The sequence below is a fragment of the Diceros bicornis genome, chromosome 28 (genome assembly GCF_020826845.1).
Source record: "Diceros bicornis minor isolate mBicDic1 chromosome 28, mDicBic1.mat.cur, whole genome shotgun sequence".
Classification (NCBI taxonomy): Eukaryota; Metazoa; Chordata; class Mammalia; order Perissodactyla; family Rhinocerotidae; genus Diceros; species Diceros bicornis.
In genome coordinates this window covers 3,781,074-3,795,344 of record NC_080767.1, presented here as the reverse complement: position 1 = coordinate 3,795,344, position 14,271 = coordinate 3,781,074, and the positions used below count along the sequence as shown (strand labels likewise).

General features: G+C 44.2%; 1 protein-coding gene across 10 annotated transcripts in view; it reads right to left on the bottom strand.

The window, feature by feature from the left end:
• Positions 1 to 14,271, bottom strand: part of UNC13B (unc-13 homolog B) — a 304,136-nt gene that overhangs the window by 7,809 nt on the left and 282,056 nt on the right. For 8 of the 10 annotated variants that reach the window (XM_058523437.1, XM_058523441.1, XM_058523435.1 and 5 more), the window contains 6 exons: positions 13,641 to 13,709; positions 11,914 to 12,003; positions 11,443 to 11,571; positions 6,557 to 6,684; positions 5,835 to 5,920; positions 77 to 203 (listed from right to left, as the gene is read on the bottom strand). In XM_058523437.1, coding sequence (XP_058379420.1) covers positions 77 to 203; positions 5,835 to 5,920; positions 6,557 to 6,684; positions 11,443 to 11,571; positions 11,914 to 12,003; positions 13,641 to 13,709 — 629 coding nt within the window. The remainder of the gene's footprint in view (positions 1 to 76; positions 204 to 5,834; positions 5,921 to 6,556; positions 6,685 to 11,442; positions 11,572 to 11,913; positions 12,004 to 13,640; positions 13,710 to 14,271) is intronic. The other 2 variants (XM_058523436.1, XM_058523433.1) reach the window with 1 other exon arrangement.

The window sequence follows — 14,271 nt, the reverse complement described above, 5'->3', positions numbered from 1 at the left end:
GATACTAGCCCCACCCACCCTGTAAGCCACAGGGAGCCTCTTCCCCTCCCTCCACAGTGCCCATATGATGACTCACGCAGGATACTCAGGCACCTGCCCCTGGAGGGCAGGCAGATCCCGCACATATTCGTTGTGGAGCCACTTCACCTTGAAGTGCAGGTTCATGTAGTCAGCACTCTTACAGAGCCGGTCTTTCTCATGCTCTAGTGTTGGGGAGACAGGCTGTGTCAGGCGGGTCCTGGCAGTACAGGCCATGGTTCCTGAGCTTTCCCAAGGAGGCAGATCCAGTTAGGTGGCTCTATCAGGTATCTTAGGACAAGGGTGACTCCCAATCACCTTCTCACAGCCATTTCCCCCTACCAGTGAGTGCTCTGCTTTCCAAGAGCCTGGCTCAAATCTTCCTTTAGCAACTAAGCCAGACTCCCAGAAAAGGCCTCTAGTCTCCCTGCTATGCCTTTTGAAAGTGCCAAGGGAGGTCTTCTGGTGAAGAAGAGGAGAAAGGGATGTGGGTGCTACTGCTGATTAGTGGGGAGACTGCCTAAGACTGGAGAGGAATGACAGTTTTCCAGGGCTTTTCTCATGCTAGTAGCTGGGCCATTCCCTCAGATGGGCTTAAATACAGAGATGAACAGTTGTACATGACATGAATGGATCCATGACAACTACACAGAGACAGGGAAAGCCAAAGTGAGCTCAAGCTGACAGAAAGAGTAGATGAGCAGCCACGGTGTAACAGAATCTTGAGGTAAACTGAAGGGCCCCAGAACAGAGCTGAGACACTGAAAAATGAACTCTCAAAGAAGTATGCAAATAAGAATAATCAGTTTGGAAACCATGGAAACACAGCCAGATGAAAGGCCCATCATGCTACAGAAAATGGGATGCTTATTATGGACTTGAAAGGTCATCTAGCTGAATCTCCAGAGCCTTCTGGAAAATCTAGGACAAAGATCACCCACAACTTGCCCAGAGAGTCTGAAGCACTGGCCACGCCCACAGGTTCTCTTTATCTACCCCCTTTATAGATGAAGCATTAATCTGAATAATAAAAGCCATTTGTGTGCTTACATATGACATAATGGTAAAAGCAAGCAAATGGGGGAGAGTACTGAGCAGCAGAGAAGCGAAGGCCAGTGTCCCTGGGGACTCGACTGCTCAACTTTAGTTGCCATGGGTGATGCTCCTCCACATCAAGGCAGAACATCCAGTCTAGGGCAGCTGGCCCTTGTCAATTAGTGCAGCAGACACTCAAGGAGGAAATGGGAGCCTGGAATTCAGTCTCAAAGGGCTCCTGGTCCCAGGAATTTAATCTCCTGGCACTGCAGGCAGCACCATCTCAACCTGAAGTTGAATTTGCAGTCTCTTTTATGAAGCAGTGAGCAACAAAAGAGGAAAAAGGTATAAGATTAGAGGCAAAGGGACAACAACCAAAAGTTCTTAACACCCAGAAAGAGGACTTTTCGTATAGGAATGACAGTGGATGCTTGTGACAGAGCAGAGACACCAATGAGCAACAAAGAGAATGAAAAAATCAGGGATATCAGAGAGACCCTCTCAGGGCTTGCCCCTTTTCTTCCACCCGACACCCTGCTGTTCTTAAACCAGTCCAAGAACCTAGAAACATAAAAAGGTACCACCAGGAGGGCCCTCCCTCCTTCCTGTTCAGCAACCCAATGGAAGTGGAGGCAGTGCTGCTCATCACTCCAGAGCTCCCTAACTGCTTTCATCTAGGACTTGCACGTTACTTCTGTATTGACATATAACTCGCACTTAGTCTGTCAATCCATTATCTGTACTCTGGTCCCAAACTCCAATTTCTACATTAACTTCTGAGGTACCAAAACGGACAGGATGATTGCTGAAACACTGGTCACACTCTCAACTATTCTAACAAGTCCCATGGAGTCATGCTCCAGCAAAGTTGCTTGAGGTTGTTGTTGGGGGGTGGGCATGGGGGTGTGGTTAATCTGTCAAAAGGGGCAATCACATATCTATCACCTTCTCCTGCTCTTGACTTCCACATTCCTCCCTCCATTCTTCTTTCATCCTTGGAGAGTTCTTTCAGCCACGTGACTTCAACTGTCCAGCTTGCTGATATCTCCCCTAAATCTCTCTTTGGTGCTGGTAATGTCTATATAAGGCTTTGATGGAACATCTCACTTTGCCCGGGTTTAACTCTAGTCACCATCTCTCGCCATCTTAACATCTCCAGCTGGAGCTGAACAGAGTATACACACTAATCTTATCCTCTTGTTCAATGCTGAGCATCACCCTCAAGTCTTCCTTCTTCCTCTTTATTCACATCCAGTTAAATCACCAATCCCTGTTGATCTCACCTCCAAAATTTCTCTGGAATCTATCCATTTCTTTCTAGCCACACTATTACTTGCATAGGTCTTGTTCTAACCTGGATCATTACGATAGTCTCCAAACTGGTCATTCCTCCTCCAATCCATTCTCCACACTGTAGCCAGTGAGTGGCCTTTCTACATTATAAATCTGATCATGTCAATCCCGTGCTTAACAGACTTCAGTGGCTCCCAAATGCCTCAAGATAGAGTTCAAAAGCCTAAACATGGCTTACAACCTCCTTTATGATCTGGCTCTGTCCTACGTGTTTATCCTCATCTCTCACTTATCTCTTCCCCTACACTCTAAAGTGCTAGTCATACTGAACTACTGCTGCCAGTTCCAGAGAGCATGCCAGCTCTCTCTAGACCCCAGGTCTCTGAACGTACTGTGTCTCCCTTTCCTGTCACTACTACCCTTCCTCCCCACCAGCTAAGTACTATCATCCTTCAGGTTTCAGTTTGTGTACCACTGCCTTCAGGAAGCCTTCCCAGGTCCTCTTTCCAGGTCTTCCAAGAAGGCTTCTCAGGTCTGGCTTACATGGTTCTCCTCTCAGCACCCTATGCTTATTCCTTTTCTGGCACTTATAACTTTGAATTGTAACTGCCAAATTATATGTCTGTTGTCTAGACTGGTCTGTGAGCTTCTCAAGGGCTGGAGCTATGCCTCATTCATCTCGCTGGGGTTCCAACAACTAGCAGAGTGCCTGGCACAATGAAAATACTCCATCAACACTTGGTGACTGGGGTGGGGATTTACTGCAAAGGAGCACGAAGAAACTTTCTATTCTATATTTTAATTGGGATAGTAGTTACACAGATGTGTTTATTTGTCAAAACTCATCGAATTGTACTCTTAAAGTATTTTCATTTTATTGTATGTAAATTATACTTCAATAAAGTTGACTTAAAAAATATTAGGTGAGTGATAGCATTTTCACAGCCAGAGTCAACAGTATCCTCTTATCATCCAGGTCTCCAAACTCCTCCCCTTCTCTTCCCCTCCACATTCTGACAATCACTAAGTCCTATACAACTTCCTGCCAATGTCTATCAAAGCCCATTCTTCCCTCTCCATTTCTCTGCTCTAATCCCAGCCCCATCCCCTCAGCCCTAATTTTTTTTTTTTTAGGAAGATCAGCCCTGAGCTAACATCCATGCCAATCCTCCTCTTTTTGCTGAGGAATACCGGCCCTGAGCTAACATCTATTGCCAATCCTCCTTTTTTTCCCTTTTTCTCCCCAAAGCCCCAGTAGATAGTTGTATGTCATAGTTGCACATCCTTCTAGTTGCTGTATGTGGGACACGGTCTCAGCATGGCCAGACAAGCAGTGCGTCAGTGCACGCCCAGGGTCCGAACCCTGGCTGCCAGTAGCAGAGCACGCGCACTTAACCGCTAAGCCATGGGGCCGGCCCCGCCCCAGCCCTAAATTATTACAACATTATCTACACTCCCTGCTTCTAGTCTTTCCCTGTGACCGCTGCCCCCATTTTCCACTGAGGTAAAATCTTATAAAAATACTACTTTGTTCACATAGTATCTCAGCTCATGAGCCTGTAATGGTTTCTTATTGTCCTTAGTGACTAAGATTTATTAAGTGCTGAGTAAATGCCAGGCAGTATGCTAAGTATGTTACATACATCTCAGTTACTTCATCAGCTCAATGAAATAGATACTATCATCACTCCCATTTTACAGTTGAGAAAATGAGAGCTCACAAAAATTTAGTAGCTCAGTCTAAGATCACAGTGCTGAGCAGGTGGTGAAATTGAGATGTGAAACTAGGTCAACATTAATTCTTTCCCTTAAAGCAGTTTTCAACCCTTGTGTGTTTGTTTCAAACATCAGAAGAACTCCCCTTTCAAAAGAAATCTCACCTAGAACCCCATATAAGATTGATAAAAGCAGAGCTGACTGAACTGGCACCAGGTAAAAGGCCTGCAGCCCAGCTTCCCGGTTTCTCCTTTTCACTGAGCTCCTGAGGTATCTCTGTTTGAAACCTCTGCCCCACCTCACGCTATCCCTCTTGTGGAATTGATTCATTATTCACAGGTATTTATCTTTTTTCCCCCCAAGATCCAGTCAAGAACTGGGACCATACTCCCCATCAGGCTCACCAAGTGCTGCCTGAAGGAGAGGGACAGGCGACCTCCTCACTGGCCTGACAGGCTGAGGAGTGGGCTATAGCCCCAGGCTTGACCCAGTGTGGGCAGGAGGTAGCCACTGCTCTGGGAGAGAACTACATAATGTGTGTGTAGAGTCTGTGGCTGCCTCAAACTTAACACAGATCTTCAAGGTTTCTTTCAACCTCAAAACTAGCTGATCCTAAAGAGAACAGATTGGTGGGTGCCAGAGGCAGGGGGTGGGATGTGTGTGAAGTGGGTGAATGGGGTCAAAAGGTACAAACTTCCAGTTATAAAATAAATAACTCATGGAGATCTAATGTACAGCATGGCGACTACAGTTAATAATACTGTATTGTGTAACTGAAAGCTGTTAAGAGAATAAATCTTAAAAAAGTTCTCATCACAAAGAAAACAATTTTTGTAACTATGTATGGTGACGGATGTTAACAAGACTTATTGTGGTGATCATTTTGCAATATATACAAATATCGAATCATTATGTTGTACACCTAAAACTAATATAATGTTGTATATGTCAATTATACCTCAATTAAAAAAAAAACTAACTGATCCTAAACCTCAAAAAGTTTAAAAGTCTGAGGGTTACCCATTTCCCCTGCCACTCTACCCAAATAACAGACCCAGACTCTGCTTTGTTCTTGCCCCAGACTGCTCCCCCTCCTTCTAGATCCACTTTCACAGACTGAGGAGATAGACTAACATATATAAACAGACAGGACAGGCAGCTAAATAAGTGAGCACAGATGGGTACAAATGAGAAGGTCTGATACAGGTAGAGAGTGATATCTTTGTGGACCAAAGTGGGAAATGAATAAAAGAATAAGCTGAATGAATAAGATGAATAATAATTTGTCTGTGACCTTGCTATATAGGAGAAGTGAGAGAATAAGCATTTTTCTGGCTTTGTCATACCAATCCAGAACAGCTTTCAAGGAAAGCCAGGGCAGGCAGTCCCCAGTGTGAGAAAATAATCTTACTAGCTATGTATTTAAGGGTCTAGGATTCTTTAAAACTGTAAAGATAAGTTTCACAAGACCATTCTCCAGGGAGTGGGCCACTTGAGAACATCCAGCATGGGATGGGCAAGTCTTAAACAGGCACTTGCTCTAAAGCTGGAAGGAAGAACCTACATCCATACAGCCATTTCCCTTATTCTTTTGGCTAAAGCTTGGCCCACCCAAGGCCTCCTGAGGCCTATCATCCACTATGCCTAGAATCCCTCTAGTTTCTCACTGTACCATTCATCCAGAACTTGTAGTTGTCTGGGAGAGGAAAGGGACAGCAAACAAGGTGCTCGGGCTAGGGGCCTGCAGCCCACTGCCTTGGGCACACCCTTACCCTCCAGTGCATATCTCATGTCTTGGGCAAAGAGTTGCCACATCACTTCTGCGCTGACTTTTCCCACATTCAACTCCTGAGGAAACCTGGATGACGGAAGAAGCCATAGTCAGAGAACAAGGCAAGAGCCATTTGATTTGATTGCTTCCAAGGCTAATGTGCCTAGTTCTTGGAGGTCAGATTGAAGAGACGGGAAGCCTTGGAAACAAGGCTGGGCTCCATCTGGGGAAAAGGGGCCTAGGGGCCAGTGGTGGGACAAGTAGGGGCAGCAGATGCCCTCAGGCATGGTGGGCCCAGGGGAGAGGATGCCCAAAAAGCAGGGAATTGAGGCCCAGAGGAGAAGGGTTGAGGCTAGAAGGCAGGCCAAGGCTAAATAAGCTGGAGGAGAAGGGGAAAGAGGTGGGCTATAAGATGGCCCACTTTATTCACAGTGGACAGACATATACACACATGGTCTCTGGATCCCCTGGGACTCCTACGGCAGCCATTCCCAGAGGCCTCGCATGTCAGGGAGGCTGGCTCAGTCTGGACAGGGCCCCCCATTATGTTTCCACACCTGTCTCCAGAAACAGTTACCCAGACAGATACAAGGACAAGAGACAGACGGATAGACAGGAGGAAGAGGTGGCACTGCAAACACACAGAAACAAGAAAGAAAGAGGCTGTTAGACTGAAGGACAAACCAACCACCAACCGGACAGGACCAAGTGGGTGACACTCACTGGTTCAGAACGAGTGTGTAGGAATTCTTATCTTCCTCTATGATTGACACAATGAGCGTGATGAGTTTGGGCCAAAAATCCAGGTTCTGAATGCTGGGCCCTTGTTCCTCTGGAGGCAGCTCCTGCTTCTTGTTCCAGATAAGACAGTGACAGACAGTGAGAGTTAGAGTGGAATGTGGAGAGTGTCTTCAGTCTTTCTCTTTCTCTTCCCCTCCCCACACCCCCTCGTCTAGAGTCAGCTACCCCTCCTCTCCCAGAGCCTGTCTTCCACTAGCCGCCCCTGTGCTGTCAGAGGGGTGACTGTTGGCAGTCCTTGGACACAAAGAGTCTGTCCCTGAGAACGTCTCTCCCCAGCTCCAGGGCACTGATGCAATAAGCTTGGTCAGTCTATGAGACATAGAGATGCCCATGCCCCTTCCTCCTTCTCTCAGTAGCTATGGGTATGGTAACTCCTTGGCTGAAGTAAGCAGCCCCTCCAGTCTCATGAAGTAGGTCTAGTTTCATGTGACCCCCACTGGCAGCCCTCGTCTCACACCCATTCCCCAACCATCTCACACATATATACACATCTAAGCTCTGAGAAGCTCCTTCAAGTTCTGCAGGAGCTACTGAACAAACCTAGCATGCAGGTTGGTCTACCCTTCAGTGGGTTAGGACTTCCCTTAACCCCCTGAATATCATTAGGATGAAGATCTGCATCTAGGAAGCTATTTGCCTATCTGGATGAGAAAAGGCCTTGGGGAGCGAAGAATACTCAATAGGGAAAGGATAATCTCTTCAATAAATGGTGTTTGGAAAACTGGATATTCACATGCAAAAGAATGAAACTGGACCCCTATCTTATACTACTCACAAAAATTAACTCGAAATGGATTAAGGACTTAAACATAAGACCTGAAAGCATAAAACTCCTAGAAGAAAACATAGGGAAAAAGCTTCTTGACATTGGTCTTAGCAGTGATTTTTTGGATATGACACCAAAAGCAAAAATAACAAAAGCAAAAATCAACACGTGGGACTACATCAAACTAAAAGTTTCTGCACAGCGAAGGAAACGATCAACAAAATGAAAAGGCAACCTACAAAATGGGAAAAAATGTTTGCAAAGGATATATCTGATAGGGGGCTAATAGCCAAAATATATAAGGAACTCATACAACTCAATAGGAAAAAATCTGACTTGAATAGACATTTCTCCAAAGCCGACATACAAATGGCCAACAAGTACGTGAAGAGGTGCTCATTATCACTAATCATCAAAGAAATGCAAATCAAACCACAATGAGATGTTACCTCACACCTGTTAGAATGGATAATAGTATCAAAAAGACAAGAGATGATAAATGCTGGCTAGAATGTGGAGAAAAGGGAACACTTGTGCACTATTGGTGGGAATGTACATTGGTATAGCCATTATGGAAAACAATATGGAGGTTCACCAAAAAATTAAAAATAGAATTACTATATGGTCCAGCAATCCCACTTCTAAGTATATATCCAAAGGAAATGAAATCACCATCTTGAAGAGATATCTGTATCCCCATGTTTATTGCAGCATTATTCACAGTAGCCAAGACATGGAAACAACCTAAGTGTCCACTGATGGATGGATGGATTAAAAAAATGTGGTATATAAATACAATCGATTATTATTCAGCCATAAAAAAGAAGGAAATCCTGTCATTTGCAACAACATGGATGGACCTTGAGGGCATTACGCTAAGTGAAATAAGTCAGACAGAGAAAGACAAATACTGTATGATCTCACTTATATGTGGAATCTAAAAACACTGAACTCATAGAAACAAAGAGCAGAATGGTAGTTGCCAGGGACTGTGGAATGGGGGAAATGGGGACATGTTGGTCAAAGGGTACAAACGTTCAGGTATAAGATGAATAGGTTCTGGGGATCTAAGGTACAGCATGGTGACCATAGTTAATACTGTACTGTAGACTTGAAAGTTACTATGAGAATAGGGCTTTAATGTTCTCACCATAACAACAACAACAAAATGGTAATTATGTGAGGTGAAGGATGTGTTAACTAACCTTACCATGGTAAACATTTCGCAACATATATGTGTATCAAATCATCACATTGTACACCTTAAACTTACACAATGCTACATGTCAATAATATCTCAATAAAGCTGGAAAAAAAAAAAAAGGAAAGGCCTTGGTTGGGAAGAGCTAAAGGAATACAACAGTACATCTCAGGAGAGGAGAAACAACTGTACATTCAGACTCCAGGCAGGAAAAGTAGGGGTCACCACAGAGAGGCTGGAATGGACATTTATCTCCCACTGGGACAAAAGCAAAGTTGGAACTGCCCAGGGCTTTGATGTGGGATGCGATATGTAATCACAAAGTGTCCACAGTCCTTAATAAGCCTGCATTACCAGGAAGTTACTAAAAACCAGGACAGAATCCACAGAATGTGGATTCTGCCTCCTTAATATCACTCAAATACATCTCCTCCTTTAACTTTCTCTGCCACTATCCTGGCTCAGGCTCTTATCATGCAAGGATCTCCTAACTGGTCTTTGATCTTCAATCCAATCCCTCTTCCATGCAGTTGTCAGTGATCTTTCTGCAAGGAAAATCTCATGTGTTAATCCTCTGCCCTTTAATGGCCTTCAGTAAAGTTCCAACTCCATAACTTGACACAAAGGGCCTTCAGAATATGACCTCTCTCTCAACCTCATACCTTACCACTCCTCTTTTTTGCAGCCATCACCACACCACTACCTCCACTTATTTAGGGCTTACTATGTGCCAGGCATTCTGCTAAGAACTTTTCATGCATTATCTCATTTAATCCTCATAACAACTGCACTGGGTAGAAATTATTATCACTTTCACTTTACAGATGAAGGTGATAATAAGTGAGGCTACATTACTTGCCCAAGGTCATGTAGCAATTATATAGCAGAACCAAGAATTAATCCCAGATAGCCGAACTCCAAAGCCTGACACTGAACTACCCTAAATTACTTATACTTCTTCAAATTAACATACTTATTCACAATTCTGTGCCTCCAAACATTCTATTTCCTCTATATGGCATCCGCCTCCTCTCCAGCCCCTTTCTTTCGCTAATTCCTACTCATTCCTTAAAATTCAGGTTGAGCTTTTCCTTTTCTGAGATTTCCCTAACATCCCTGGTCTGGTTGGATGCCTCTCTTCTGGGATCCTAGAGCACCCTCTGTGAACCTCTGGTATAGACATAACAGACAACTACAACTACAATAAAATGTAGTAACAATAAAATTTTAAAAACAATAAATGTAGTAATTTGCCCTCCACCTCCACCAAACAATGAGATCCCCAAAGGCAGAGATGTGTCTTAATCAACTTTACATCCCTAGTGCTCAGTTTGTTAAAGGAATGGATGAGTGAATAAACCAATGACTGAAGGTCAGTAGAGGGAAATAAAAAAAGATAACAAAGGTTTACTTCAGTGTAAATAATGAATGAGAAAAGGAGAGTGAAAGTGAAAAACCGTTAGCAAAATTCAAAGGCTAAAGAAAGTCCCTGAATGGTTTATAAGCCCCCTTTCAAAGTCTAGTTCATCTCATGCTAGGGCATAGAGACCAAATACACAGACAGACCCCTGCATAGCTGAAAGATCAAAGCCCAGAACAGTGTCTTCTCCCAACCAGAGAAAAGCCACAGTTGGATGACAGAGGGGCCCAGAGTGTGGCAAGCTAAATAAAGGCCCCAGGAAAACCTTCCATGGACTCCAGAACCAATGGGAGATTTTACAAACCTTAAAAGGAAGAAGCCTTAAAGATAGTGCTGGCATAAAAAGTACATTAGGGAATGCGAGGGGGCAGTGCAAACAAGATTTTAGTCTTTACTAAAGTGCTCCTAGGAAGCTTTACAAATTCTATGTATTGACCAAAGGCTGTCCTCCTATCACATGCTGCCCCAAATCCTATTGCCTTTTAAGGTCTATTTCAAATGCCCCTTGTTCTATGTAGCTTTTACCAGTATCTGAGCAAGAGTAACTTCTTCCTTGGAATCCCTTCAAATTTTATCCCTCTTTCAAGGCCCTTCTAACGGACTGCTTTGATTGGAATTATACATACGCTCATGAGACTCTGAAGGAGCACTATGCTTTCCTCAGACCTGGCCTAGAGCAAACATTCAATACATATCTGTCAGACTGAAAAGAATCTATTTGGCAAACGCGTGGTCTGTAAGACACTGCTAAGACAGGAACTGCAACTGAGTAATCAGACCCAGAAGAAGTCCTGGCTTTGAAATGAGAAAAAAAAAATTATTGAAAGAATCTAGAAATATGTAGTCACCAGGCACTGAGTTATGATGCCAGCGTAAAACAGGTAAAGTAGCTTAGCCTCAAGGACAGGGTCAGTCTTGATAGTCAGCTGATGAATGTATCTCAGAAGACCATGCAGTACACAGAGAAGTGGTCAGGGGGAAAATTTAAACTTCCACAAGCCGGTAGCTCAGAGAGACAGTTACTGATCTCAGAGGAAGGCAGCCTACAACACAGAGGGGTCGGTCCACATGCGTCAGAATAAAATTAAACCTGGGGGAGAAAAAAAGACTCTGGGATGGACTGAGAATTTGCCTACTCATCCCCTGAAACTGTGCTCAAATTCTGGTCACTTTCTTTAGCACCAAACTAAAGCTTACTATTGCTACTTCTGTTTGACTCAGTTATGTCTCTTCTCATCCAACGGTCCTTGTCCATAAACAAATGTCTCACATGGTCAAATGGTCCACACTCTACAACTCACTCACCCTTGAGAACATGAAGGACTTTGTCCTGAGCTCCCCTCCACTATGACCACAGCAAAGGAAAGCTGAGTTCCAAGAGCCACTGAAAGCTGGTCCCACCTGATTTCTGAAACTCTTACCAGCTGGTACTGACGGCTGTACAAGTCATGGCAGTTGTTGAAGATATACTCATATGTGGAGTTCAAACAGGCCTTCACGCAATCCTTTACCACCTGGCTGGCTCTTGGAGGGCTTTGCAGTTCTTGCACCTGCCAATTAATAAAAGAAATATGGACCCAGGGTCCCAATCACCTGGGTTGGATCTCCTCCCAGAACTCTCCCCAAACTGCTCTAAATTCCTTCATCTGTCTATAGGGCCCTGGACCTTGCTCTGGGATGAAATTGCCAGGATAGCTGATGGGGAGAACAGCCCAGCCCATCCATGTTAATCCCTTGTTTTCTCAGAAGTAACCCAGGGAACAGGTGTATGGAAATATAGGCGTAGAGGTAACGAATCCTGTAGCCTCAGACTGTGCCCAATGATTCTTATTCTCCATGTCTTTGTGGCCAGGTCCCCAGCCCAGCATCAACCAGCCTAGTTCATCTCTTACCTTCATTCTGAAGAAAGTAATGCTGGTTAGCAAATCCACTGTGGACTTTAAGTCTTGAAGCCGCTCAGGGCTCCCAGCAGGGAAATTATTCTGTTGCAAATAAAGCAAATGTAAGAAAGGAACAGAGAAATATGAAAGGCTTCCCTGTCAAAAGCAATGAAATTAAAAGCTTCTCTAACTGCTACCCACTGGGATTTTCCCTAGTTGAGCTGGACAAAAAAGCTGTAATGCTACAGGTCTCCCTCTCTTTCCCACTGACACAGACAGGCCCTTGCCAAAAGCAGGGATTAATAATCCCCAGCCAGGAAGGCAACACTTCCTACCTTCAACCCTACTTCCCATGCAATGTGTGAGTATTTGCATAAATGAACACACTCACACGCACATTTTTCTTAGGTGAAGATTATTACACCTAAACAGTGAGTTCTTCAAAAGTTAACAATCTAACTGTATATCCTGGAATATAAGTGGAGCTACACTACAGATCAGACTGAGATCCAGGACGTGTACTTGCCGTACAGTGACTCCAGCTAGACTACCATTCTGGAGCCAGCAGATGGCAGAGCTCTGAGCAGAACTGCTTTAGGAGCGAGATCCTTAGGACCTTCCCGCCATGCCTTGCTTCATTCCCTTTGGCATCAGTTTTAGGAGGAAGCTGCCAAGGAGAGCTGAAGGGAGATGTTGAGCCACTCTCCATTTTAAGGGTCACTTTTTTAAACCTTCAAATGGCTACTTATATGCCAAATATAAGATATACAGTCAACTCTCCATTATTCATGCAAATGGAGGGCACTGAAAGTGCAGATAATGAAAACTTCATTTCTTTTTGACTTTGAGGTTATGTTTATACTTACTTTTTAATGTGGGTATATTGCCTGTTTTGGAAAGTCACAACACTTTAAAGTAATGAAGACACTCTAAGAAGATCTAACTTAGGGAAGAACTGAGAAACTGCCCATTTCTCTGTCCTGCCCCATCCCAGGTACTGTACCATCCTCCTACTACATCTATTTCCTCCCTCCATTCTAGGAATGGACATGACGTCTGCTACAAATTACTGCCCTAGCCAAGCTACCCTCTCTCTACTTAGCCAGATCTCACATCTCCCCAGAAAATGAGGAGAGCATGGAAAAATGCAAGAAGGAAATGTAATTATCTGATTTTTTTTTTGGTGAGGAAGGTTAGCCCTGAGCTAACATCTGTTGCCAATCCTCCTCTTTTTTTGCTTGAGGAAGATTAGCCCTGAGCTAGCGTCTGTGCCAATGTTCCTCTATTTTGTAGGTGGGTCACTGCCACAGTATGGCTTGACGAGCAGTGTAAGCACACGCCCGAGATCCGAACCCGCAAACCCAGGCCACCAAAGCGCAGCACGCCAGACTTAACCAGTACACCAAGGGGCCAGCCCCAATTATCTAATTTTTAAAGGGGCATTTCTGGAAGAGATTATCCTCAGGAGACTCCCTAATGAGAATGCCGTCAGAGAGTTTGGAAGAGTGACGTGAGTGGCACTGGAAAGCAAACTGTCTATAAAAAGCAGCTGCTCCTGCTGCTATTTACTCAATGCATGGTCCTTGGAGTTTGGAGAACCACAGGTGTCAATGGCATTGGCTATGCACTTGGGTGTGATGACAGACCAATTTTCCTTGCCTTCAGTCTTGGCCTACAGTCTCTCTACACTGAATTTGATATTATCTGTTAACCTACCCCACAGCCATGTCTTCACTCACCCTGTATGTAGAGAGGTCAATCCTCAGTGAGTTGTGTAGCTGGTCCAGCAGTTTTACAAATCTCTCTTTCTGAGGGTGGGAAATAAATAACAGAGAAGAGAGAAATTATCTGTTTCTGAACCCCCTAGACTGCAGCAGAAACAGAACCACCTCTGGGTGAGGAGGAGACATTGGGTTGGGGACACATCCTATTCCATCCCCATGCATAAGGAGAACAACAAACAATATACGGGAGAAATAGGATAGGTGATCCCTGTTCCATCTCTTAGCATCTCTGTCTCAAACTGGGGAATCTTCTCACAGTGGCAGGGGAAAGGAAGTCCTTGGGAGGGGAAACAGCTCTTTCTATACAAGAGTCAGGAGATGACCTGTGTATCGCCATCCCTTTGGGACTCTAACTCATCTTAGTCAAATAAAAGGAAACTCCAGCCACATTCTCCAACTTGTTCTTGAGCCTCTGGTCTCCTGACTTATCTTGGGGTAGCTAATAATAGTTAAATAGCAACAGCCTAGCAGTAATGATGGAAGGGAGAAATAATGATGCATTTGGAAGGTGATCAGGCAGACCTGATGGAGTTTCTCTTTAAATCACATTCCACATCATTTCCCTTAGTTTATACTTTTTAAATGT